The sequence below is a fragment of the Lagenorhynchus albirostris genome, chromosome 19 (assembly GCF_949774975.1).
Source record: "Lagenorhynchus albirostris chromosome 19, mLagAlb1.1, whole genome shotgun sequence".
Lineage (NCBI taxonomy): Eukaryota > Metazoa > Chordata > Mammalia > Artiodactyla > Delphinidae > Lagenorhynchus > Lagenorhynchus albirostris.
In genome coordinates, this window is record NC_083113.1 from 24,750,566 (window position 1) to 24,778,089 (window position 27,524).

At 35.6% G+C, this 27,524-nt stretch overlaps 1 protein-coding gene across 3 annotated transcripts in view; it reads left to right on the top strand.

The window, feature by feature from the left end:
- The window catches only part of PHKB (phosphorylase kinase regulatory subunit beta), a 200,587-nt gene that overhangs the window by 58,697 nt on the left and 114,366 nt on the right, over nt 1-27,524 (top strand). For all 3 annotated transcript variants that reach the window (XM_060132511.1, XM_060132510.1, XM_060132513.1), the window contains exons 8-12: nt 5,913-5,976; nt 17,193-17,288; nt 19,433-19,630; nt 22,255-22,312; nt 22,851-22,928. In XM_060132511.1, coding sequence (XP_059988494.1) covers nt 5,913-5,976; nt 17,193-17,288; nt 19,433-19,630; nt 22,255-22,312; nt 22,851-22,928 — 494 coding nt within the window. The remainder of the gene's footprint in view (nt 1-5,912; nt 5,977-17,192; nt 17,289-19,432; nt 19,631-22,254; nt 22,313-22,850; nt 22,929-27,524) is intronic.

Consider the following 27,524-nt stretch of genomic DNA (forward strand, 5'->3'; position numbering starts at 1 on the left):
ACTAATCCCCAGACTTCCCTGGTGGTCCAGTGGTTAAGACTCCATGCTTTCACTGCAAGGGGTGCAGGTTTGATCCCTGATCAGGGAACTAAAATCCCACATGCTGTGTGGCATGGACATACTAATACCATTATTCATTGGGGCCCCACCTTCATGACCTAATCTAAGCCAAATTACCTCCCAAAGGCCCATCTCCAAATACTTGGGCTTGGGACTTCAGTTATATGCTTTCTTTTGCTTTTTTGCATGATACTTCTTTTTAAAATCCTTTTACTTTCAACCTGCCTATATTGTTGTATTTGAAATTAGTTTCTTGTAGACAGTATATAGTTGGGTTATGTTTTTAAATCAACTCTGCCAATCTTTCTTTTAATTGCTGTATTTAGACCTTTTACATTTAATGTAATTATTGATATGTTTGAGCTTAAGGTTTACTCTCTCTCTTTTTCATTTCTCTGTTTTCTTTTTCCTAGCTTCCTGTGGGTTCTTAAACATTTTTTAGAATTCCATTTTGATTTCTCTATAGTGGTTTTGAATGTATCTTTTTTATAGCTTTTTAGTGGTTGCTCTATATTATTATGTATACATATGTACTCAGTGTATTGATGTCATCATTTTACCAGTTAGAGGGATTATCGAAACCTTACCTTTGTTTGTGTCATGTTACCCTCCCCCATTTATTATAATATAATTATCTTACATATTTCCTCCATATACATTTAGAACCACAGTGTTATAACTTTTGCTGTAACTGTCAAACATAATTTATAAAACTCAAGAGGAGAAGAAAAACCTATTGTATTTATCAGTATTTTTGTTTACCATATTCTTTCTATCTATCTATCTAGCATTTCCTTTCTGTTTTGAGAACTTACTTTAGTCAAACTTTTAGGGTAGATCTGCTTGTGACAGATCTCTTATTTTTCCTTCATCTGAGAATGCCTTGCTTAAATAAATAGAATATATTTATTGGTATAAGGTTCTAGGTTGACAATTCTTTTCTTTCAATGCTTAAAAACTCTTGGGTCACATCCTTTTAGCTTTCATGGTTTCCTATAAGTAAGTCACTGTTATTTAATTGCTTTTCCCCTGTAGGTAAATTGTTTTCTCTGGCTACTTTCAAGATTTTTCTTTGTCTTTAGTTTTCAGAAGTTATGATGTGTTCTAGAATGGATATTTTTATTTTATTCTGTTTGAGTCTCACTCAGCTTTTTGTCTCTTGCTAATTGGGAAAATTTCTGCCATTGTTTCAAGTGCTTTTTTTTTTTTTTTTAACTCTGTCCTTTCTCTCCTCTCCTTCAGGAAGTCCAATGACATGAATGTTAAATCTTTGTTAAAGTCCCACAGGTCCCTGAGGTTCTCTTCGTTTGTTTCTTTTAAGTCTAGTTTCTCTCTTTTGTTCAGATTTGATTATTTCTATTGTTTTATCTTCCAGTTTAGCTATTCTTTCTTCTGTCTCCTTCATCCTGTTCACTGAGCTTTTGATTATTGTATTTTTCAGTTTAAAAAATTTGCTGTGACTTTCTGTTTCTTAGCTGAGACTTTCTCTTTTCATTTGTTTCAGTCATATTCACAATTGCTCACTGAAGCCTTTTTGTCATGGCTGCTTTAGAATCTTAGATAATTCTCACATCTCTTTTGTCTCAGTGTTTCTATCGATTGCCCTTTTTTATTCAGTTTGAGATAGTCCTGTTTCTAGATATGATGTGTGGTTTTTTAAATTATTATTATTGAGACATGGATTTTGGGGGTATTATAAGACCCTGGGGACTTTACTTTTTTATTTTAGCTGTATTTTTTGCCACCACTCTGGCAGGGGAAGCGGGTAGGCACATCACCCCATTACTGCCAGGTGAGAATGTAAAGCCAGGTTTTTTTTTTGTTGACACCCAAGATGGAGACTCTTCATTACTGCTGGGTCTGGGTTGTTATGTCTAGCTCCCCAGTAGGCTTCCATTAATACCTCCCTGGCTGGGAACGATGGAAGTACCTCATTACTGATTTCCAGTTGACCTCCACTTACATGACAGGGAAAGGGTGTGGCCGCTTTACAGCTGGGCATTAGTGAAAGTTTTAATTCTCCACTGGACATCCTCTGGCACCATCCCAAGAGGAAGGGGAGATTCACCTAATTACTGATGGGTGGGAATGAAAGTTTAGGCACCCTATGTGATCTCCACTGACACTGAGGTGTGAGAGGGGAGACTTTTGTCATCCATCAGGAATGAAAGTCTTGACTTCCTCCTTGGATTTTTCTGACACCACCACAACTGAGGTGGTTGGATGTTGGATGCAGTTCCTCATTATAGACTCAGGAGCGTAGAAGTCTAAATTTCCCACTCAGCATTTACAGGGGTGGGTGGGAGTAGGGTCACAGTTTTTTTGAGTGGTTATTGTCTAAAAGTTTTCTATTTTGCTAGGCTGCCCTTTTCCTGGTCCATTGGCTTTTGTTGGGGATTTTTTGTATGCACCTACCTACATTTCCTAGTTGTTGGTTTCTTCAGCTCTAAGTCTGGTATATATGAGGCAAAAAGGGTACTCAGGAGACTCACCATAGTGCTGTTCTTAGAATCCTGAGGTTCCTAGGCAGTCTGCCTTCTTTCCATTTTTCTGAGCCTTTTTATCTTTGTTTATGCAATGTCCAGGGTTTTTCATGGTACTTAGATGAATAAGGAAAATTATGTCAACTCCACCTTCCGTTCATGTATTTCATTTAATTTTTTCAGTCTTTTGTTCCTTTTTATTGACAAGTAGTATCCCATTGTACAGATAAATCACAGTTTGGTTTATCCATTTTCTGTTGATAGGAATTTGGGTTGTTGACAGTTTGGGGCTATTAAAAATAAACCTGTCCTGACTATTTGGATCCAGATCTTTTTGTTAACATATATTTTTATATCTCTTGGAAAATACCTGAGTAGAATTCCTGAGTTATATAATAAGTGTTTTAACTTTTTAAGAAACTGCCAAACTGTTTTTTGAAAGGAATTTACCATTTTTCATTCCTACCAATAATGTATGGTAGGAATTTCAATTGCTCCACATCTTTGTCTACACTTGGTATTGTTAGTATTTTTATTTTTAATCATTCTTATGAGTATGTGGTCATTTTAATTTGTATTTTCCTGTTGACTAATTTTATTGAGCATCTTTTCATGTGGCATTTATGTATCTTCATGTATCTTCATATATCTTCATTTTGAAGTGTCTGTTCAAGTCCTTTTCTCACTTTGAAAATGGGTTGTTTGTATTCTTACTGAGTTTTAAGAGTTCTTTGTGTATTCTGGATACAAGTCTTTTGTAAGATATATGTTTTACAAATATTTTCTTCTAGAGCGTAACTTGCCTTTTCATTTTATTAATGGTATCTTTTGAATATCAGAGATATTAATTCTGATGAAATCTAATTTATCAGAATTTTTTATGGTTAGTGTTTTATGTGTCTAAGAAATTTTTGCCACTTCAAAATTGAGAAGATTTTTTCCTAGGTTTTGTTCTGAAAGATTTATAGTTTTAGCTTTTACATTTAAGTCATGAGCTATTTCAAATTAGCTTTAGTGTACAGTGTGAGGCAAAGATTGAGGTTCATTTTTTTTTCCATATGGATATTTCATTATTCCAACACCATTAAAGACTATTCTTTCCCCATTGAATTACCTGGCTCTTTGATCATATACATATGGGTTTATTTCTAGACTATTTTATTGATTTATATGTCTGCCCTGACCCATACTATACTGTACTGATAATTGTTGCTTTATGGTAAGTCATGAAATCAAGTAGTCCTTCAGCTTTTTTTTTTTTTAAGGAATAAATAGCTTTATTTAAAACCAAGAAGAACTGCTCTACGCTACCACAGATTCTTCTCATCTTTTCAGAAATTTCTTCTTTTGCCTTCATAGTCATGGAGCTCTTCTGCCTCCGAAGTAGTCCTTCAATTTTGCTCTCCTTTAAAAAAACTTTGTTACTAACCCAGGACTTTACATTTTCACATACATTTTAGAATTAGCTAGTCAATTTCTACAAAAATGCCTGTTGATATTTTGATTGGGATTGCATTGAATCTATAGATCATTTTGGAGAGAACTGACATCTTAATGATCTTCAGTTTTCCAATCTGTGAACATGGGATAGCTCTTTATTTATTTAGGTCTTCCTTAATTTTTTCAGAAATGTTTTTCAGTGTTCAGGTCTTGCATATATTTTGTTAAGTTTATGATAAAATATTTCATGTGATAGTAAGTGGTATTTATTTTTAACTTTAAATTTCCAGATGTCCATGGCTAGTTTGTAGAAATAAAATTGATTTTGATAGTGATCTTGTCTCCTGGGGCCTTGCCAGATGTCCTTAATAGCTCCAGTAGCACATTTTTGTAGATTCTTTAGGATTTTCTATATCTGTGATCATATTGGCTATGAGTAAAATCTTATAGTATGAGTCACTCACCTTTGTGCTTTCACTTTTGTAATAAAAACAAAAAAATCTGTTCCTTTTCTTAGCTCATCTTTGAGGTCCTGGATTTCACTTTATTCCTATAAACTGCATTGCTTTATCAATTCCAAGGTATTTTAAAACTTAAAATAGGCATCTGAGAGTTAATGTGTCAAAAGTTTCTCAGGTATGCAAATTAGGACATTGAATTATAAGTTTTTGTTTTCTTCTCTTTATCTTCCACCTGATCACTATCTCCATACATTAATTATCCTTTTTTAAAATTGAAGTATAGTTGATGTACAACATTATATAAGTTGCAGGTGTACAACATAGTGATTCACAATTTTTAAAGGTTCTGTTTCATTTAAAGTTATAAAATAATGGGTATATTCCTTCCCATTCATGTATTTTAAAATGTTTCCCACCTATTTACTATCCTATAGTAAAATTAATGCTTACTTGTTTAACATTTCATGTAAAACAACCCATAGAAAATATAGATTGTGATGACATAAATAGCTTAGAACAGTGGTTCTCAAATTTAAAGTCCATTCGAGCACGTGGAGGGCTTGTTAACACCCCAGTCCCAGAGAGCAGTGAGAACTGGCAAGTTTCCAGGTAATGCTGCTGCTCTGGGAACCACACTTTGATAATCACTGCTTTAGAGAAATGATGACAGGTCATTAATTTTAAATGATTAATGGAATATGCAGTTTCTTTGAGAAAAAACAAAAAAATTGCAATAACTAAAATAAACTAGATATTAGATCTAAAATATTTAAAGGTTGATATTTATCAGATGACAGTGTCATATATTTTTAATGAAATATGGGTCTTCCCATTTTCCAGCACTATTGTATGAGGCATTTGAGAGGCCAAAGGGGTACACATTTTATTTCAAAGAGAAGAATATAGCAAAAAATGAGAAGTATGATGATCATTTGCTCTGTGAGCATAAAATAATGCCTATTTTATTGGACCCTAAGCAAAGAGTATTTGAATGGGTATATTAAACTACACTCTGTGGTAAGTGTATGGCATGCAAAATCTTTTCTAGGGCTCCGAATTGACATCAGAAAAGCTCTGTTAGTTGATCAGAGCTAATGATGCCCACCCTGGTGTTGCTGTGCACATGTCATCATAGTACACCTTCCTCTAAACTTAATCTTTTTTTTTTTTTCCTTGAGTTAGTGAATATAAATGATACTGGAGTTAAGACTACTCCCATCAATAGTATGACCATTTGTCTAGATCAAAGTGAACTTAGAAATATTTTTCCCTGAAGGTCACTAACTATAAGAAAGGAAAACTAAAATAGTGAAATGTCAGACTAAAGTTTCTTAGACATCATTCTTCTTAGGGAAGATGTTATATAAGTGTTAATAAAGAAACTTGCCTATGAATATTCACCAGATAATGGTTCTTATTTTGTAGCCAGATGCATCAGAGTTATAAAGTATTTCCTTTTCTCTTGCAGCTCTGTTGGCTTAGCAAAAGCAGCTCTAGAAGCAATTAATGGATTCAACCTCTTTGGCAACCAGGTAAAAAAACAGCAATAGCAACAACAGACTTTGATTATTTTTTTGAATTGCATGTTTAATTAATTTGGCCATTTATTAACCAAGTCATTCATTATGATCAGAGAATGTCTGTAATTTATGTAGCAGCCCATGGTTGAACAACCTTTCCTTTGAATATGGTTTGCTGCTTAAATTTTAGGTTTCTAACTAAAAAAAGATTGCTTAATTTAAGAAACCCTCTTCATTAAGAATTCTCATTTTCTTTCTTCAGTAACTTTTCCCTCTAGTCTTTTTCTTTTTTTTTTTTTTAGATTCCATATATATGTGCTAACGTATGGTATTTGTTTTTCTCCTTCTGACTTACGTCACTCTGGTGTCACATGATACCTCATTGTAGTTTTGATTTACATTTCTCTAATGACTACTGATGCTGAGCATTCTTTCATGTGTTTGTTGGCAACTTGTATATCTTCTTTGGAGAAATGTCGATTTAGGTCTTCTGCCCATTTTTGGATTGAGTTGTTTGTTTTTTTGATATTAAGCTGCATGAGCTGCTTGTAAATTTTGGAGATTAATCCTTTGTCAGTTGCTTCATTTGCAAATATTTTCTCCCATGCTGAGGGTTGTCTTTTCGTCTTGTTTATGGTTTCCTTTGCTGTGCAAAAGCTTTTAAGTTTCATTAGGTCCCATTTGTTTATTTTTTTTTTATGTGCATTTCTCTAGGAGGTGGGTCAAAAAGGACCTTGCTGTGATTTATGTCATAGAGTGTTCTGCCTATGTTTTCCTCTAAGTTTTATAGTGCCTGGCCTTACATTTAGGTCTTTAATCCATTTTGAGCTTATTTTTGTGTATGGTGTTAGGGAGTGATCTAATCTCATACTTTTACATATAGCTGTCCAGTTTTCCCAGCACCACTTATTGAAGAGGCTGTCTTTTATCCCTTGTATATTCTTGCCTCCTTTATCAAAGATAAGGTGACCATATGTGCATGGGTTTATCTCTGGGCTTTCTGTCCTGTTCCATTGATCTATATTTCTGTTTTTGTGCCAGTACCATGCTGTCTTGATTACTGTAGCTTTGTAGTATAGTCTGAAGTCAGGGAGTCTGATTCCTCCAGCTCCATTTTTCTTTCTCAAGATTGCTTTGACTATTTGGGGTCTTTTGTGTTTCCATACAAATTGTGAAATTTTTTGTTCTAGTTCTGTGAAAAATGCCAGTGGTAGCTTGATAGGGATTGCATTGAATCTGTAGATTGCTTTGGGTAGTAGAGTCATTTTCACAATGTTGATTCTTCCAATGCAAGAACATGGTATATCTCTCCATCTGTTTTTTATCATCTTTAATTTCTTTCATCAGTGTCTTATAGTTTTCTGCATACAGGTCTTTTGTCCCCTTAGGTAGGTTTATTCCTAGGTATTTTATTCTTTTTGTTGCAGTGGTAAATGGGAGTGTTTCCTTAATTTCACTTTTAGATTTTTCATTATTAGTGTATAGGAATGCCAGAGATTTCTGTGCATTAATTTTGTATCCTGCTACTTTACCAAACTTATTGATTAGCTCTAGTAATTTTCTGGTAGCATCTTTAGGATTCTGTATGTATAGTATCATGTCATCTGCAAAGAGTGACAGCTTTACTTCTTGTTTTCCAATTTGGATTCCTTTTATTTCTTTTTCTTCTCTGATTGCTGTGGCTAAAACTTCCAAAACTATGTGGAATAATAATGGTGAGAGTGGGCAACCTTGTCTTGTTCCTGATCTTAGGTGAGATGGTTTCAGTTTTTCACCATTGAGAGCGATGTTGGCTGTGTGTTTGTCATATATAGCTTTTATTATGTCGAGGTAAGTTCTCTCTATGCCTACTTTCTGGAGGGTTTTTCTCGTAAATGGGTGTTGAATTTTGTCAAAAGCTTTTTCTGCATCTATTGAGCTGATAATATGGTTTTTATCCTTCTGTTTGTTAATATCGTGTATCACATTGATTGATTTGCATATATTGAAGAATCCTTGCATTCCTGGAATAAAACCCACTTGATCATGGTGTATGATCCTTTTAATGTGCTGTTGGATTCTGATGCTAATATTTTGTTGAGGATTTTTGCATCTGTGTTCATCAGTGATATTGGCCTGTAGTTTTCTTTCTTTGTGACATCTTTGTCTGGTTTTGGTATCAGGGTGATGGTGGCCTCGTAGAATGAGTTTGGGAGTGTTCCTTCCTCTGCTATTTTTTGGAAGAGTTTGAGAAGCATTTCCTCTAGTCTTTTGTTCAGCTTTCACATTTTAAAATACTCCTGGCATTATATACCATATATTTTCCATGTCAATTCCCTCGTTGGTTTCAATTTAATGTATATCGATGTATATGTCATGCAAAGGGGAACTTGCTTAACATGTGAAGCCAAAGAATTGGAAATCGTGATCCTAGCTTAACCCTCAACTGGTTGTAATCATATGTCTAAATCTCATTTTCTTTGGGATAAAAGGGAAACCCTTAGGGTTGCCTTAAATTTTTAAAAGATCTTTGACCAATTTCTGCCCCTAATCAGGTGACCATGGATTGAGTTGTCAGTGGAAGGAATAATATGCAGCAATACAGGTTACCTCTCTGGATCAAGAAGTAAACTAATTTTCTTAGCAATTTTTGTAAAGATTCCAAAGATGAGGCGGCAAAGGAGGTGTTCAACTAATACTATAATTAACCTTAAGCTATTAAAATGCTAATTAAGTCAGTGAAGATACATTTTAGGAACTTATGCAGACATGTAAAATATGATATGGATTTTGTTATGGCAATTATAATATTGATACTATGTACCTCAAGTCTTGCATTTAGGAAAGTTTCATGTTGGAGCATGGTGACACAACTGCCTCTCTTCCTCTCCCTACATACGTAAACTCTCTTCTCACTTCAACTTCCTCTGGAGGAAGGATTCTGGTTAAATCCAGGAAATGAAGGATTAAAAACGACCACAGACGTGAAAGGATTGGGAAGAGGGGAGCAGCACCTCATTCTGGGTGCCCAAGAGGAGACTCTAAATCACCCACTTCCCACACTCTTTTTCTCTCAAGACCTCTGGCTGGAGAAATTGAGGAATCAGATCTCATGGGGGTTTGGGGGTATATGAACTTGTTGAAAATCATGAGAATTAATATGTTTCTCCTGGAGATTCTTGGTGTCTCTGGCTCTGATCCCTTGGCTTGTACCAACATTTCTGTCTCTCTGAAGAGTCAACATACTCATGGAAATCCTACATGTATCCTTCAATACTTTTCATTTCCTTTTCCCCCCTGCCTCACTCTCAATACATTCATTTAAATATGTGTGTATGTATGAATATGTGTGTGTATGAGTATATAAATATTTACAGAATATATGTATATATATATTAGATAAGGAAGGAAGAAAGGAGTGTGTGAGTGGGAGTGTAATCTGCCGTAAAAGAATGCCATTGTATTCAGTGTCACGAGGTAGAATCACTGCATACTCTGTACTCCTACCAGTGAATTTGTGACTTTGGCTAGGTATTTACCTAAGTCTCAGCTTCCTCATTTAAACAAATAGAGATATTGACACTAGGACCTAACTCAGAAGGTAGTCATGCAAATAAAAAACTTAGCATAGTGCTTGGCAAAGATTAAACCCTCAATAAGTGATACCTCATGTTATTACTAGTGAAGTGCTGGTAATACTAAGGAAGGGTAATAAAGCCATTGGACTCCAAAACTTCTCAGGGGTATATCAAGGAGACTTAGAAGAGTCACAGACTAAACTAGTAGTGTTACAACAGCAGTGTGGCAAGATGCAGGTCTTGCTCTTCTGCCTTACATGATAACGAAGTAGTGAGATGAATGGAATTGCATGTCTAGGTCAGCTATTATAAAGTAGTGGTCAGCTCTTTTTTTTTGCAATCATGCCATCTCCTTTGATGTACCTGAGTCTTAGTGTATACTGTTTACATATCTAGTATGCATCCTCTCTACCTACATATATACCCACAAACATTAATGGTACCTTTCTTAACTACCTATATTTCAGGGCTCTGCCTTCAGCCTACTTTTCCCAGGAAGCTTCTGTAGATTTGTTAGCCATAATTCTAAAAGTACTGAATTGCTTTACTATGCATTCTGATTCTGAGTTGTAAATATACTGCTGGTATTGTTCCCCAGCCATAAATTCTCAATCTTGGCTGCACGTTAGATTTGAGGAATTTAAAAAACAGTACTGATGCCTGGGCTCTACCCCTAGAGATTCTGACTTAATTGTCTAGAGGGAGGCTGTGGTGTTGAGATTTTTCTAAACTGCCTGGGAATTCTAATGTGCAGCCAAGGATGAGAACAACTGCTCTCAGCAGAGTTAACATTTGACCTTGTTTAGTTCATGTCTGTTTCCAGCAGAGCTGTGCACCAAATGTTTGCTGACTTGACTGTTTCTTGATTATTTCAGGTAGAAATATAGACAAATAAGGTCTTATTCCTTTAGCCACACAGATGTCACATTTGCAAGTAGGGCCTCTCCATCTTCCAATTTTTTTGGTAATATCAGAGTATCCTAGTTTTACAAATTCCCTTTTATCTTTGTTTCTGATGTGGAGAATTACAGAAACCTGACTTTGAAAATGTTAAAATTCCCACCTCTACAGCAGTTCACTTAAAAATGTACTTGCTAAACAATAGCACATTTAAAAGTGCATGTGATGTTTTTAGTGTTTAATCATTTTATAATATCACTCCCTGTACTTAAAAGATCTGTGGTCTAATTAAAAGTCAGTGGCCAGGGACTTCCCTGGTGGCACAGTGGTTAAGAATCCGCCTGCCAATGCAGGGGACACGGGTTCGAGCCCAGGTCCGGGAAGATCCCACATGCCGCGGAGCAACTAAGCCCAAACGCCACAACTGCTGAGCCTGTGCTTTAGAGCTCGCGAGCCACAACTACTGAAGCCAGCACACTAGGGCCTGTGCTCCACAACAAGAGAAGCCACCACAATGAGAAGCCCGTGCACCGCAACAAACAGTAGCCCCCACTCACTGCAACTAGAGAAAGCCTGAGCGCAGCAACGAAGACCCAATGCAGCCAAAAAAAAAAAAAAAACAAAGAAAGAAAAAGTCAGTGGTGGGAAAAAGAACTGAGATAAAGAAAGGTTTTTTTTTCAAGTGAAGACCTAAAGAAGCATACTCAAGACTTGAGGGATTTCAGGTCTAATGAGTATTCTCAATTATTTCTGAAGACTATTGATACAGTGTTTTGGAAGACCTGATCATGTATCTTTAACTTAATTAATTTAGAGCTTCCAAAAAAAGTACATCCGGGGTTGGTGGCAACTCAGAGAGTCATAGGTCTTTAGGGCTGGAAGGGCCCTTCTCTCAAAATGAATAGAGTTGAGGTGGATTCTCACAGGTCACATAACAGAGAGGCAGAACCAGAAATTAAACCAAAGCCACTTGATAATGAATCTGGAATATAAGATATTAGTACAGGAAATCTTGGATCTTAAATGCTTTCTACCTTTAGTGGTAAAAGCTATGTATTATCTTTGAAAACTCTTAAGCCATTTTCTTCTTTTTTAAATTAAATTTAATTTAGTTTAATTTTTTATTGAGATGTCATTGACATATAACATTATATTAGTTTCACTAATATAATGCCCACTCTTGCCACTTTTATTCAACATAGTATTAGCCAGTCTTAGCCAGATAGGAAGTCTTAGCCAGATAAATTAGGTAAGAAAAAGAAACAAAAGGCATCCAAAATTAGAAAGGAAGAAGTAAAATTGTCATGATTTGCATATGGCATGAATATGCATATTATATATAGAAAACCCTAAACATCAGAAAACTATTAAAGAGCTAATAAGCAAATTCAGTAAAGTTGCAGGATACAAATCAATACACAAAAATCTGTTGCATTTCTATACACTAATAATGAGCTATCAAAGAGAAATTAAGAATACAATCCCATTTACAATTGCATCAAAAAGAACAAGATACCTAGGAATAAATTTAATCAAAGAGGTGAAAGACCTGCACACTAAAAACTAAAAGAAATTGATGAGAGAAATTGAAGACACAAATAAATGGAAAAATGTTTCATGCTCATGAGTTGGAAGAATTAATGTTGTTGAAATGTCCATAATACTGAAAAAAATATACAGATTCATTGCTGCATTATTTATAATAGCCATAATATGGAAACAACCTAAGTATCCATTAATGGAGGAATGGATAAAGAAATTGTGGTGTGTGCATACATACAATGGAATATTATTCAGTCATAAAAAGGAGTGACATTTGTGACAACATAGATGGACCTTAAGGGCATTATGCTAGGTGCTAAGTGAAATATGCTAAGTGAAATAAGACAGAGAAAGACAAATACTGTACGATCTCTCTTATATGTGGAATCTTTAAAAAAAATCAAAACCTCAGATACAGGGAACAGATTGGTGGTTGCCTGAGGCGGGATGTGGGAGGTAGCGGAAATGGGTGAATTGATCTGTTTTGTTTTAAAAAAGAAACATTGTATATAATTCTTTTCAGTGAATATCACAAGTTAAAAATTTGTCTTAGTTTGAGTGATCCATGCGTATTAAAGTTAAAATTTATAGGCATGTTTTTGTTATTTTTACTTAAACAACATTGTATTAGTTTTAGGTATACAACATAATGATTTGATATTTGTATATATTATGAAGAGATCACCACAGTAAGTCTAGTTAACAACTACTACCACACATAGTTACAACTTTTTTTCTTAAGACCTACTCTCTTAACAACTTTTCAAAGGTATGCTATACATTACATCCCTGGGACTTACTGGAAGTTTGTACCTTTTGACCACACCATTTTCTTCTTAATTATTGATCTTTCTGAAAGAGGTTTCCACTTGTTGAACTTTTGCCCTTTTTGTGCTTTGGTGTATAAGACAAAAGTTAATTTTTATTTTTATGGGAAATTGTTGTGTGGAATAAGCCTTTAGCTTTGGTTATTATGTGTTCCTGTACTTTCTTTCCTATTTTTTTAAATTGTTAGACTTGCCTTATTATTAAAGAAAAAGGACTCATCATTTAAATCTTCACTCCGAAACTATTTTCAAAACATATTTTTGTTTGGGAGAAAATATCTAAGAAGAAAATTTGATCAAGTGGCTTAATTTTTTAAATAAATTTATAATAAAGGCTAATTTGGAGCACTTAGAAACATACTCATATAATCCTTAATATGAGAATCACTTATTTCATAATGGTTTCAAATATTTTCTCTGTGTGTGTGTATATATATATATATCTGTGTGTGTGTGTGTCTGTATGTGTGTGTATGACAATACTCGACAATATATGTAGTGATTTATAAGTATATATAGTGATATAAAAATATTTGATAATACTTAAATAAATCATAATTTATAGTTAGCACATGTCACAGACATCAGCAACAGTTTTGTGATTCCTGGGTCTGAGTCTCAGCTCTATTCTTCTAAAACCCTGAGAATTAACACTCAGGTTCATCTCTCTCTGTAGTTTGAAACCCCTTTAACAATATGTGAGTAGGAATTCCTCTAGTGAGGGCTACTGGAAGCTGCTGTTGGGTCAGTAAGTAAAAGTTGGCTATTTACAGGCCACCGCCACTACAGCCGTGGTGTAGAGGGGTAATTCCCACCAGCAAGTATCGTTTCTGCAGAATATGTCTCTAGGCTTGCTCACAGAGCTATAGGACAGCCTAATGCTGGACCAGGTAAGAAAGTGTCCTGATCATGGTGCTGTTTTTTTGTTTCCAGAAGAACAGAAAAGGTCATGTATAGTATTGACACAATAGATATACTGATCCGTTTCATCTTGTTTTATTCTTTGATGCTAGATGAGGGTAGTAAGCCCATTAGCTCAGGTTCAGAGAAAAGTCTAAAGAGGAAAAGAAAGGCCTGGGCAATCCTTCAAATCATTTCACTTTGAATTGAGACTAAAGAGATCGTCTTACGGTCATGTTACCTACCAGGGTTCTTGGCCTCCTTAATCAATAGGAATTGATCAGAGGCCAGACAAGAAATTCAAGCAAGGTTTTATTGGGGTCCCTGCTGCACCAGGAGGGACAGAGAACAAGTAACAGTTTCCCTTGCTCACTCGCTTGCTTGCTGGGTGAGGGACGAACTGGTTCTTCATATGGGGTGAGGGTAGGGGTGCGTCCAGGGGTCAGGCCGGAGAGGTGCCTTAGGTGGTTTGCCCACCCCTTAGGTGGTGTCATGTGCAGGGGGCATGCGCAGTACCTTGCTTTTGCTTCCGGCTCTTCAAAAGTGGCTGTTGGGTTTTTGGTCTCTTTGTATCTTGTCCATAATTTGCCCAGCTGCGCATGCACAGTTATTTTTAGTCCTTTGTAGTTTCTTTGTATTTTGTTGCTCGAGGAGACATTTGTCCAGGTGCAAGCACTGCAGCTAAGGGTCCCAGGTCCCAGGTGCCAGCCTATCTGAGTCATAGATGTTACCCTTGGCCATAGATACCATCTCAAAAGTGTTTGTTATGGTCATGGAGGCCTGGGTAGATGGTTCAGTGCAGCTCTTCCCCTTCATTGGAACTCAAGTCAGGTTGAATCATCTTGTAATGTGTATACTAGAAAACAATTACAGAAACTCAGTTTGGGAGTAAAGTTTGAACTGTCAGTCTTATCTGTGCTCTTTAGATGGAGTCAGAATATTATGGCAGATTTATGATAATTTCAGGAAATGAAAGATGAAAATAAAATATCCAAAGTTAATAAGATACTCTGGAGTGACATATACATATAAAACATCTTTCCATATTCCTGCCTTTAATTGGAGAAATCAAGATACTAACAAATGAGCTGAGGCCAGAATCTAAAAGGTGATGACTAGAAAGATTTCTCATATTACGCAGTGTTCAAAGCGATGCAGACATGTCTAGCTTCCTTTGAAATTTGCAAGCCTAAAATTAACGTGTCTGATAATTTAAAGTAGGTGATAATTAATTCCATATGGAGGTCTCCTTGATGACGTTTTAAAAAATTTGCTTCTGAATAGGAATAGCTGCCCATGGCCTTGGGTGAATTTTATTCTTCTGTAAGTCCGGACCATATACCTAAAGCATGGTATATTTTTTAAGATGATAGTCAGACAATATAGTTTATTAGCTTTTGATCTTAGTGTTAAAATATGATAGCATTATGAGATTAATTTTTCCTTTTGTGCCTATTTCTTAGAGGCTGGCAGAGGAGGGGACCTCAACAAATACTTTGGTGAATCTTTATTTGTGGCTAGAAAATAGAAGTTAGCTGTTTATATGAAGCAAATAATGGCAAGAATTACCAAATTTGCCATTTCATTTCATTATTTATAAATTATCCTACTTAGATTGTTGTATCTTTTAAAAAATTAAATTCAAGGCAGACTGATTTGACATGTAATTAACTTTATTAATTTTCAGCCTAAGGGGTAAATTATAAGTCCTGTTATTTTCTGTATTCATTGGCTCCCAACATCACATACACATTCATTTCTTTGCTGTCTTGTTCCAACCACTCTACTTGCTCCCCCTTCCCCCAAAATTCAGATCCTATTTCTGGTCCTCACCTTCTCCATGAAGTACCACAAGGTCCCTATTTTGTTTTCCTCCTGTTAACTTTAGAGGCTTATTATTATTCTTTCATCTAAACCACTCACCTGGTACATAGTCATATATTGCCACGTGCAGTCTTTTTGTTTTGTTTAATATTTATCTGATTTAGGACTGTATATCACCTGGGTCAGCTCCTTAAGAGGAGAGGTCATGTTCTGTCTTGTTTTACTCAAAGCAGAGGGCACATTACTCTGACATTGGCAGCTACTGCGTGAAAGTTTGTTGGGCTCAATTTTGTGAGTACAGATGAGAAGTAGGGACTTTCAAATAATAGAAAGACTGTTTAGAATTGATCTGGTTAAGAGACAGCCTCACTCATTCCTTGTTCACTTATTGTCAGAGTTAAAAGAAATTTAAGAAATAATATTATGAATGAGAAGTTCTATTTTATGAGCTAATATTCATGTATGAACATGGGTTAACAGGAAAAATATACAGAGTGAGTATGATGCTTGGATCTAGGGCCTAGTACTACTAGATTTTGAGTTTCAGTCAATGTATTTTATCTTCAGGGCAAATGCATCTTTGAAGTTGGTGAGAATTGGTATGAGATTTAGAAGGTAATGAAGCAACATAAAATTTGTGATGGTGTTCTTCCTTTCCCCATGTATTTTTCTGAGTATTCTCTTGTAATGGAAGTAGTCGTATTCCAATTTCATTCTTTGTGTTTTCAAAATATCTATCTCCCCAATAAAAGAACAAAACCATGTTTATTTAAAAACTATGCTATTGAAAATGCAAAGCACTAATGGCTAAATAGTATTGATAAATTTTTTAACTTGGTTAGCAGACCAATTATCATTTTTTGTTAACACTTTTTTTTAATTCAAGTTTTTGATTCTTACTTGAAAGATAATTTTTAGTGTGGGAAATTGCATAATATAGTGTTCAAGGTGTGGTCTTCTGTGTCAGACTTGATTTTGAACCCTTGCCTCTGTTATACTAAGATTTAGCATCGTTTTCTGTAAAATGGGTATAATAATATCTACATAAGGGGATTAAATGAGATAATCCATGTGAAGCATAAAACACAGTGCCTGACACATAATGAATATTAGCAAGTATTATGTACAGTACTATTATTTGAGATTCTCCTGTCTTCATATTTTAATCAAGTAGTTTTTATATCTGTAATTCTAGATATCTAAATTCATTTAGTTTGATCGTTCTTTATTAGGACTGTACAATTCAGATTTTGTGAATCCAAATTAGTTCTTATTTCTTTGTCAGAAGTATTAGCTAAATAATTTTTTACTTTTATTAAAATATCCTTTATTAGTTATCTTGTAATCTATATATTTTGATTTTTAAGAAAACTAAGGAGAAATTGGGAAAATAACATTTATTTTTTATGATTATAAAATGAATATGTTTATTGCAAGAAATTTGAGAAATACTGAAAGTATTTAAAAAATTAAAATCTTCTGTAATGCCACTCTCAAATGCAACCAATGTTAATATTTTTGTGAAATTTTTTTGCTTGTCTTTTTTTAAAATTTTATTATTTTTGTAAATTGAGGTAACATTGATTTATAATGTGAAATTTATTTCAGTCAAATTGCCCAATGTTCTACAAGTTCTTTTATGTTAATCTAGGAAATTTTTCTTTCTCTCTCATTCCAGGGCTGTTCTTGGTCAGTTATATTTGTGGATCTCGATGCCCACAATCGCAACCGGCAAACTTTGTGCTCACTGTTACCCAGAGAATCAAGATCTCATGTGAGATATTTTTATAATAAATTAATATGAACTGTTGTTTATGATTGTTACATAGTTTTGTTTCTTTTTCCAAGAAAGTACTCTAAAGTGTTAAAAGTTGGCAGAAGAGATAAGAGAGAATGTTGCCGCTTACTCCTCTGGCCTGGGGAGGTCTATGTTTAGGAAGTGAACAGAGCTGTGGAGAAAGCTGCTTTGTCCTTTGAGTTTTCATAGAGCAGTACAGAACTAGATATATTTTTTTCTCTTTGGGGGAGTAGCAACATTATGCCAAAATTAATTTTTTTTGGTCATGCAATATTATATACAGTAAGTACCCTACACACGAACTTTCAAGTTGTGAACTTTTAAAGATGTGAATGTGCGTTCCCAGGTCCAATCACATAATTTAGTTCACGTGTCTGGCGTACATTGTCACGTGCGTGCATCCTCAACAAGTGGTTGTGCTTCTGTGTACTTTACTGTACAGTACTGTATAGAGTACAGTAGTACAGTGTCTTTATTTCAAGCCCAGGGTGTCTGGAAGCAAGCTTAAAAGCAGCAGTGATGTAGTTGGTACTGCTAAAAAGTGCCAAGCGATAATGATGGAAACAAAAGTGAAAATAATTGAGAGAGTGGAGTGACAAGAGGAAGAATAAGTAACTGAAGAACCGAAGAGATTCACGACACAGGAAATGGCAAGGGGATTTTCTTTGTTTGAGGAGGCACTGTTAGTTTTTGAGGCACAGGACCCGAATGTAGAATGGTTCATGAAGGTTGCAGCAGTCTTTCAGAATGCAGTCCCTTGCTACCGTGTCATCTATGACAAGAAAAAAAGAGCTACTACCCAGATATCACTGGACCGTTTTTTCAAGAGGGTAGATAGAATTTAATCCAGCAAAGAACCAGAACCTTTGAGTGCAATTGCAGCTTGCCCTCGGTCTCTTATTGCTGAGGATCCGTTAGCTCTACCATCTCCCACCTCCTCTCCCTCCTCTAGTCAGTAACTCTTCTTGTTCACTCGATGCCAGCCCCTGTGTGCCAGCTGTTGTACTGTACTATTGTACTTTTCAAGGTACTATACTGTAAGATTAAAAATGTTTTCTTTATTTTTCATGTTCGTTTGTTTTTTATGTATTATTTGTGTGAAAAGTATTATCAACCTATTACAGTACAGTACTATATAGCGGATTGTGTTAGTTAGGTACCTAGGCTAACTTTGTTGGACTTACAAACAAATTGGACTTACAAACGTGCTCACAGAACAGAATTTGTTCATATGTAGGGGACTTACTGTATTAGAAATGTAGAAGAATATTTTTCATAATTTAAATTTCTTTTGAATAAAACTGCTTTCCTTATTTCTTTTCTCTCATTTGATTCACCCTTTTCTTTTGTCTGATAATCTCTTAAATGACTATGTAATACCTGATTGCAGATTTTTTGAGGGGTTATTTGTGGCTCTATTCTTAGAAAACACCCAAAATGGAACAATTTAATTATTTTAAAATAACTATTTTATAGAAGTAATACAAGATTATGATAAAAGACAAACAGAATCCACAAATAAGCAAATAATAAAAATATATCCACTCATTATTCCACCATTCAGTTATAATCTTAGGGTGACATCATTTGGGTTTGTATGTTTCCATGTATTTTTATGTACACATATAATATTTTTATTTTACGAAACTGGAGGAATATTGTTCATAATGCTTGATAACCTGTTTCTTTGAATGGACATGTTTCCATATTAGTAAACATTTCTATAATATAAATTTTAATGGCTGCTGATTTACTCAGCTAATTGTTGGACCTTTAGGTTGTTTTCTGGTTTTCACTATTATAAACAAATTGTTATGACAGACTAGTTGTAATGACTAATTAGTGGTGTTAAATTTTTACACAATGACTGAAATAACGTACTAAAGTTTGAGTCCAGTGTTGAACCTTGAAAATACTCCTTATCATTGAATGAAGTTTTATCTCCTCTGTAAGGTTCACTAAACCATGCCATATAAACATCTGTCTGTCCCTTGGAGCACAGCAGTCTCACTGTCAGTTAAATAACCTTAGTGGCTTTGCATCTCTGTGATTCTCTTTGGGCTGTGTTGATCATATGATTACAGACACTTACTTTCCTTTCTTTTTCTTATTGCCCCCAGAACACAGATGCTGCCCTGCTCCCCTGCATCAGTTATCCTGCATTTGCCTTGGATGATGAAGTTCTGTTTAACCAGACACTTGATAAAGTGGTTAGAAAATTAAAAGGAAAATATGGATTTAAGCGTTTCTTGAGAGATGGGTATAGAACATCATTGGAAGATCCTAAAAGACGCTACTACAGACCAGCTGAAATTAAGGTATCAAAAAATATCCCATGTCAGATAGCATAATAGAATGTTCAAAAGTACTGATTCAGGAGGCAGACTTCTTGGGTTTGAATTCTGGCTCTGCCACTTATTAGCTGTGAGACCTTGGGCAAGTTAATTAAGCTCTCTGTGTTTAATATTCTTCATTGATAAAATAAAGTTAGTACCTACTATTAGTGAGGTTTTTTTGCGAATTAAATCAGTTAATATATATAAAAGTGCTTAGAACAGTGCTTGGCACATAGTAAGCACTCGGTAAGTGTTAGCTGTTGAGGCCTGTTTGCTCACATCGGGCCATGTTGAGTCATTGGGTGAGTAATTTTTCTATTGAACTTTCAGTATTTTGCCTGCCTACTATATACCATTTGTCTAATATAATAGAAAATATCTATTTGTGATTGAATTTTCAATCTTTAAGCAAATGTTCTTTTTTCTGTTTCACTTAGACACTTCCCTCTGAAATATACTCCTCTAAATATTTGGTTTTAAAGATTTTACATTTCAAATATACATACATATCCTATATCTAGGTTTATTCTAGCTGTTTCTAAGCTGCCCAAAAAACTGTAACACCCCCCAAAAAAGTAAGCATCCATCCACATTGCTGAAGACTTTGCTTTAATGGGATAGGTTGAAAATTATCTTTAAAAACCCCCAAACCCCTCCCTATCTGCCTCCCCTTGCCTCTCTCTTTGTTGTCACACTTCTGAAGAGCATGGTGTGTTCTAGTTGTGCCTCCTTGTTTGCCTCCTACTTACTCCTTTACCTTATAATCTGGCTCCTGTCCCCAACACTTCCCAGTAGCTGTATTGGCTTCAGTCAGTTTATGTCACTGGATCATTGTGGATGCCTTTCTAACTTTATTTCACTGGACCTCTCATTGGCATTTGAGTGTCTTAAGTAAGTCCTCTCTCAGGAGGTTCTCCTCCATTTTCTGTGACTTCAATCTCTTCCTAAGTCTCTGCTTAGTTCTCTCACTATCTTTCTTAGTCTTCTTTGCAGGTTCCTCTTCTTCTGCCTCCCTTTATCCTTTGCTTGTCTCCTGGAATCCATCTTCAGTCCTATTCTCTTTCATGCTATTCATGCAGTCATAGCTCTAGCAATCACTGTTAATCCCACATCTCTATCCCTAACTCATACTTCCACCCCTGAGTGCCCTACCACGTATCCAGCTGCCTTTTGGACATCCTCACTAGAATGCGCTGCAGTCTGCCTATGATCACCTTCCACCCTTCTGTCCAAGCCCCAAACCTGAGATTCATCCTAGGCTTTTCCCTCTCACTCAGCCTTCTTTGTCACTCACCAAGTCTGGCAAATTTAACTACCTTTAAATCTCAAAAACTGTCCCTTCATCTCTACTAACTTCTTCGTTTAGGCGAGTGATCCACAGCCGGGAATGATTTTGCTCCCCAGGGGACATTTGACAATATTTGAAGAAATTTTTTGTTGTTACACCTTGGTGGGTGCTACTGGCATCTGGAAGGTAGAATCCAGGGATGCTACTAACTGTCCCACAGTGCACAGGACAACCCCCACAACAAAGAACTATTTGGCCCAAAATGTCAATAGTGCTGAAGTTGAGAAACATTGATTTAGGTTAACATCCTTTCTCTTTGGATTGTTCCCAGCAGCCTTCCAGTTGGTCTCCTTATTTCTTATCCTAAAACCCTCTTCAGTACTGCCAGCTGTTCATCTAGCAAGTAAATTTGATCCTCTTCAGTGGTACCCTGTCACTTTCAGATCAAAGTTTTTGTCTCTCAGCCTGACTTCTCAGGCCCTCCCTGATCTGGCTGTCCTGACCCACCTGTTAGACTTCAGCTTTCACTGCTTCTTCCTTGCTTGTTCCAGGAATACTGAATTGCTGTGAGTTTCTTTAACGTACTTTGTTCATTAATGCATTTCTAGTTTGTGCTGTTGTCTTCTCTGTATGGAGTTCCCTTAGCTTATGTCTCCAGAGAAATCCATCAAGCATTAGTTGAAGCATCTCCTTTCCTATAAACCCTTTCCAGACACCCTGGGCAGGCTCAGATGCTTCATGCCCTTGGTTCTTGATATATGTACAATGTATAGACATTTTGTAACATACTGCAATTGTTTATTTACATGCCTGTCTCCCCACTACAGCAGGTTCTCTATCTTTTTGTCTTCATAGCCCTCTGTCTAGCTGATGCCAGGCATTACTAAATACTTAGGAAATATTTATTGAATGAATGACTACTCTGTGATGGATTAAATGAATGAGCTTTTGAATAATAAGAATGATGAGGGCTTCCCTGGTGGCGCAGTGGTTGAGAGTCCGCCTGCCGATGCAGGGGACACGGGTTCATGCCCTGGTCTGGGAGGATCCCACATGCCTCGGAGCGGCTAGGCCCATGAGCCATGGCTGCTGGGCCTGCGTGTCCGGAGCCTGTGCTCCGCAGCGGGAGAGGCCACGACAGTGAGAGGCCCGCGTACTGCAAAAAAAAAAAAAAAAAATCAGTCCACTTTTGTTATTACAATAAATAAATTTTTATGTATGTATATTCTAATGATGTAAGTGTTCTAATTAATATAATTAACATACAGTTCTAAATTATTGTTGATGAACTTTTTATATATTTTATTTTCTGTTTTAGCTATTTGATGGCATTGAATGCGAATTTCCTATATTTTTCCTTTACATGATGATTGATGGTGAGTGAACTTTTCTCCTGAAATTTAAACTGTAGAATATAACTAGTTTAAAGAAGAAAAGAAATAAAATATGACTCCTTTCAGCTAGCAAAATAGACTGCACTTATTGATGTTAACTACTCTGCATTTTTATGTGCTACTTTTCTGCTTTCTGACTTAATGTTAAATCATTTAAAGAATTTTAAAAATACTTTGAAGTATTTTTAAAATGATACAAATATATTTTCATATTTACAAAGAAGAATTTTTATGAATACTGTAATTTGTGACATTGTGAATGTCTGTATTATTTATACTTAAGCATAGAGAAATTTCAATTAAAAGTCAGTTTTCAATTCTAATTGCTAACATTTCTCAAATCAATTTCCTGGAAAACTATCATATGCATTTATTTGCATAACCTTTTTCCATTTTATGTTTATTATTTACATAGAAAAATACCAGAATAATTACAATTGGGTAAATTTTTTTCTAAGGTAAAATTTCTGTTGTGTTTATTGAGCTCAAATGCTATTGGATTTTATATTTTACATTTTAGGTGTTTTTAGAGGCAATCCCAAGCAAGTAAAAGAATATCAGGATCTTCTGACTCCAGTACTTCATCAGACAACAGAAGGTGTAGTTGGAATGCTTTTCCTTTTTTTTTTTTTTAAATCTTTATTGGAATGTAATTGCTTTACAAAATTGTGTTAGTTTCTGCTATATAAGAAACTGAATCAGCTATACGTATACATATATCCCCATATACCCTCCCTCTTACGTCTCCCTCCCACCCTCACTATCCCACCCCTCTAGGTGGTCACAAAGCACAGAGCTGATCTCCCTGTGCTATGCGGCTGCTTCCCACTAGCTATCTATTTTACATTTGGTAGTGTATATATGTAAATGCAAGTCTCTCACTTCGTCCCATCCTACCCTTCCCCGTCCCCATGTCCTCAAGTCCATTCTGTACATCTGCATCTTTATTCCTGTCCTGCCCTTAGGTTGATAAGAACCTTTTTTTTCTTTTTTATACTCCATATATATGTGTTAGCATACCGTATTTGTTTTTCTTTTTCTCACTTACTTCACTCTGTATGACAGACTCTTGGTCCTTCCACCTCACTACAAATAACTCAATTTCATTTCTTTTTATGGCTGAGTAATAGTCCACTGTACCTATGTGCCACATCTTCTTTATCCATTCACCTGTCGATGGACACTTAGGTTGCTTCCATGTCCTGGCTATTGTAAACAGTGCTTCAGTGAAAACTGTGGTACATGATTCCTTTTGAACTATAGTTTTCTCAGGGTATATGCCAGTAGTGGGATTGCTGGGTCATAGGGTAGTTCTATTTTTAGATTTTTTAAGGAACCTCCATACTGTTTTCCATAGTGGCTGTATCAATTTATATTCCCACCAACAGTGCAAGAAGATTCCCTTTTCTCCACACCCTCTCCAGCATTTATTATTTGTAGATTTTTTGACAATGGCCATTCTCACTGGTGTGAGGTAATAACTCATTGTAGTTTTGATTTGCATTTCTCTAATGACTACTGATGCTGAGCATTCTTTCATGTGTTTGTTGGCAATCTGTATATCTTCTTTGGAGAAATGTCTATTTAGGTCTTCTGCCCATTTTTAATTTGGGTTGTTTGTTTTTTGATAGTAAGCTGCATGAGCTGCTTGTATATTTTGGATATTAATCCTTTGTCAGTTTCTTAGTTTGCAAATATTTTCTCCCATTCTGAGGGTTCTCTTTTCGTCTTGTTTATGGTTTCCTTTGCTGTGCCAAAGATTTTAAGTTTCACTAGGTCCCATTTGTTCATTTTTGTTTATATTTCCATTTTTCTAAGAGGTGGGTTAAAAGGCATCTTGCTGTGATTTATGTCAAAGAGTGTTCTTCCTATGTTTTCCTCTAAGAGTTTTCCTCTAAGTGTCTGCCTTACATTTAGGTCTTTGATCCATTTTGAGCTTATTTTTGTGTATGGTATTAGGGAGTGTTCTAATTTCATTCTTTTACATGTAGCTGTCCAGTTTTCCCGGCACCACTCATTGAAGAGGCTGTCTTTTCTCCCTTGTATATTCTTGCCTCCTTTATCAAAGATAAGGTGACCATATGTGCGTGGGTTTATCTCTGGGCTTTCTTTTCTGTTCCATTGATCTATATTTCCGTTTTTGTGCCAGTACCATACTGTCTTGATTACTGTAGCTTTGTAGTATAGTCTGAAGTCAGGGAGCCTGATTCCTCCAGCTCTGTTTTTCTTTCTCAAGATTGCTATGGCTATTTGGGGTCTTTTGTGTTTCCATACAAATTGTGAAATTTTATGTTCTAGTTCTGTGAAAAATGCCATTGGTAGTTTGATAGGGATTGCATTGAATCTGTAGATTGCTTTGGGTAGCAGAGTCATTTTCACAGTGTTGATTCTTCCAATCCAAGAACATGGTATATCTCTCCATCTATTTGTATCATCTTTAATTTCTTTCATCAGTGTCTTCTAGTTTTCTGCATACAGGTGTTTTGCCTCCTTCAGTAAGTTTATACCTAGGTATTTTATTCTTTTAGTTGTGACGGTAAATGGGAATGTTTCCTTACTTTCTCTTTCAGATTTTTCATCACTATTGTATAGGCATGCCAGAGATTTCTGTGCATTAATTTTGTATCCTGCTACTTTACCAAATTCATTGATTAGCTCTAGTAGTTTTCTGGTAGCATCTTTAGATTCTCTATGTATAGTATCATGTCATCTGCAAACAGTGACAGCTTTACTTCTTCTTTTCTGATTTGGATTCCTTTTATTTCTTTTTCTTCTCTGGAAGTTTTGCTGTGGCTAAAACTTTAAAAACTATTTTGAATAATAGTGGTGAGAGTGGGCAACCTTGTCTTGTTCCTGATCTTAGAGGCAATGGTTTCAGTTTTTCACCACTGAGAACGATGCAGGCTGTATGTTTGTCATATATGGCCTTTATTATGTTGAGGTAGGTTCCCTCTGTGCCCACTTTCTGGAGGGTTTTTCTCGTAAATGGGTGTTGAATTTTGTTGAAAGCTGTTTCTGCATCTATTGAGATGATCATATGGTTTTTCTCCTTCAATTTGTTAATATGGTTTATCACATTGATAGATTTGCGTATATTGAAGAATTCTTGCATTCCTGGAATAAACCCCACTTGATCATGGTGTATGATCCTTTTAATGTGCTGTTGGATTCTGTTTGCTAGTATTTTGTTGAGGATTTTTGCATCTATGTTCATCAGTGATATTGGCCTGTAGTTTTCTTTTTTTGTGACAGCTTTGTCTCGCTTTGGTATCAGGGTGATGGTGGCCTTGTAGAATGAATTTCAGAGTACCCTCCCTCTGCTATATTTTGGAAGAGTTTGAGAAGGAAAGGTGTTAGCTCTTTTCTAAATATTTGATAGAATTCGCCTGTGAAGCCATCTGGTCCTGGGCTTTTGTTTGTTGGAATATTTTTAATCACAGTCTCACTTTCAGTGATTGTGATTGGTCTGTTTATATTTTCTATTTCTTCCTGGTTCAGCCTTGGAAGGTTGTGCTTTTCTAAGAGTTTGTCCATTTCTTCCAAGTTGTCCATTTTATTGGCATATAGTTTGTTATAGTTATCTCTCATGATCCTTTGTTATTCTGCAGTGTCTGATGTTACTTCTCCTTTTTCATTTCTAATTCTGTTTATTTGAGTCTTCTCCCTTTTTTTCTTGATGAGTCTAGCTAATGGTTTATCAATTTTGTTTATCCTTTCAAAGAACCAGCTTTTAGTTTTATTGATCTTTGCTATCGTTCCTTCATTTGTTTTGCATTTATTTCTGATCTGATCTTTATGATTTCTTTCTTTCTGCTAACTTTGGGGTTTTTGGTTCTTCTTTCTCTAATTTCTTTGGTGTAAGCTTAGGTTGCTTATTTGAGATGTTTCTTGTTTCTTGAGGTAGGATTGTATTTCTATAAACTTCCCTCTTAGAATTGCTTTTGCTGCTTCCCGTGTGTTTTGGGTCATAGTGTTTTAATTGTCATTTGTTTATAGGTATTTTTTGATTTCCTCTTTGATTTCTTCAGTGATCTCTTGGTTATTTAGTAGTGTATTGTTTAGTCTCCATGTGTTATTTTTTTTTTTACAAATTTTTTCCTTTAATTGATATCTAGTCTCATAATGTTGTGGTCGGAAAAGATTGCTGATATGATTTCAATTTTTTAACATTTACCAAGGCTTGATTTGTGACCCAAGATATGATCTATCCTGGAGAATGTTCCATGAGCACTTGAGAAGAAAGTGTTTTCTGTTGTTTTTGGATGGAATGTCCTATAAATATCAATTAAGTCCATCTTGCTTAATGTATCATTTAAAGCTTGTGTTTCCTTATTTATTTGCATTTTGAATGATCTGTCCATTGGTGAAAGTGGGGTGTTAAAGTCCCCTACAATGATTGTGTTCTTGTCTATTTCCCCTTTTACGGCTGTTAGCATTTGCCTTATGTATTGAGGTGCTCCTGTGTTGGGTGCGTAAATATTTACAATTGTTATATCTTCTTGGATTGATCCCTTGATTATTATGTAGTGTCCTTCTTTGTCTCTTGCAACATTCTTTATTTTAAAGTCTATTTTGTCTGATATGAGAATTGCTACTCCAGCTTTCTTTTGGTTTCCATTTGCATGGAATATCTTTTTCCATCCCCTCACTTTCAGTCTGTATGTGTCCCTAGGTCTGAAGTGGGTCTCTTTTAGAAGCATATATACAGGTCTTGTTTTTGTATCCTTTCAGGCAGTCTGTGTCTTTTGGTTGGAGCATTTAATCCATTTACATTTAAGGTAATTATCGATATGTATGTTCCTATTCCCATTTTCTTAATTGTTTGGGGTTTGTTACTGTAGGTCTTTTCCTTCTCTTGTGTTTCCTGCCTAGAGAAGGTCCTTTAGCCTTTGTTGTAAAGCTGGTTAGGTGGTGCTGAATTCTCTTAGCTTTTGCTTGTGTGTGAAGGTTTTAATTTCTCCATCGAATCTGAATGACATCCTTGTTGGGTAGAATAATCTTGGTTGTAGGTTTTTCCCTTTCATCACTTTAAGTATGTCCTGCCTCTCCTTTCTGGCTTGCAGAGTTTCTGCTGAAAGATCAGCTGTTAACCTTATGTGGATTCCCTTGTATGTTATTTGTTGCTTTTCCCTTGCTGCTTTTAATATTTTTTCTTTGTAGTTAATTTTTGATAGTTTGATTAATATGTTTTGGC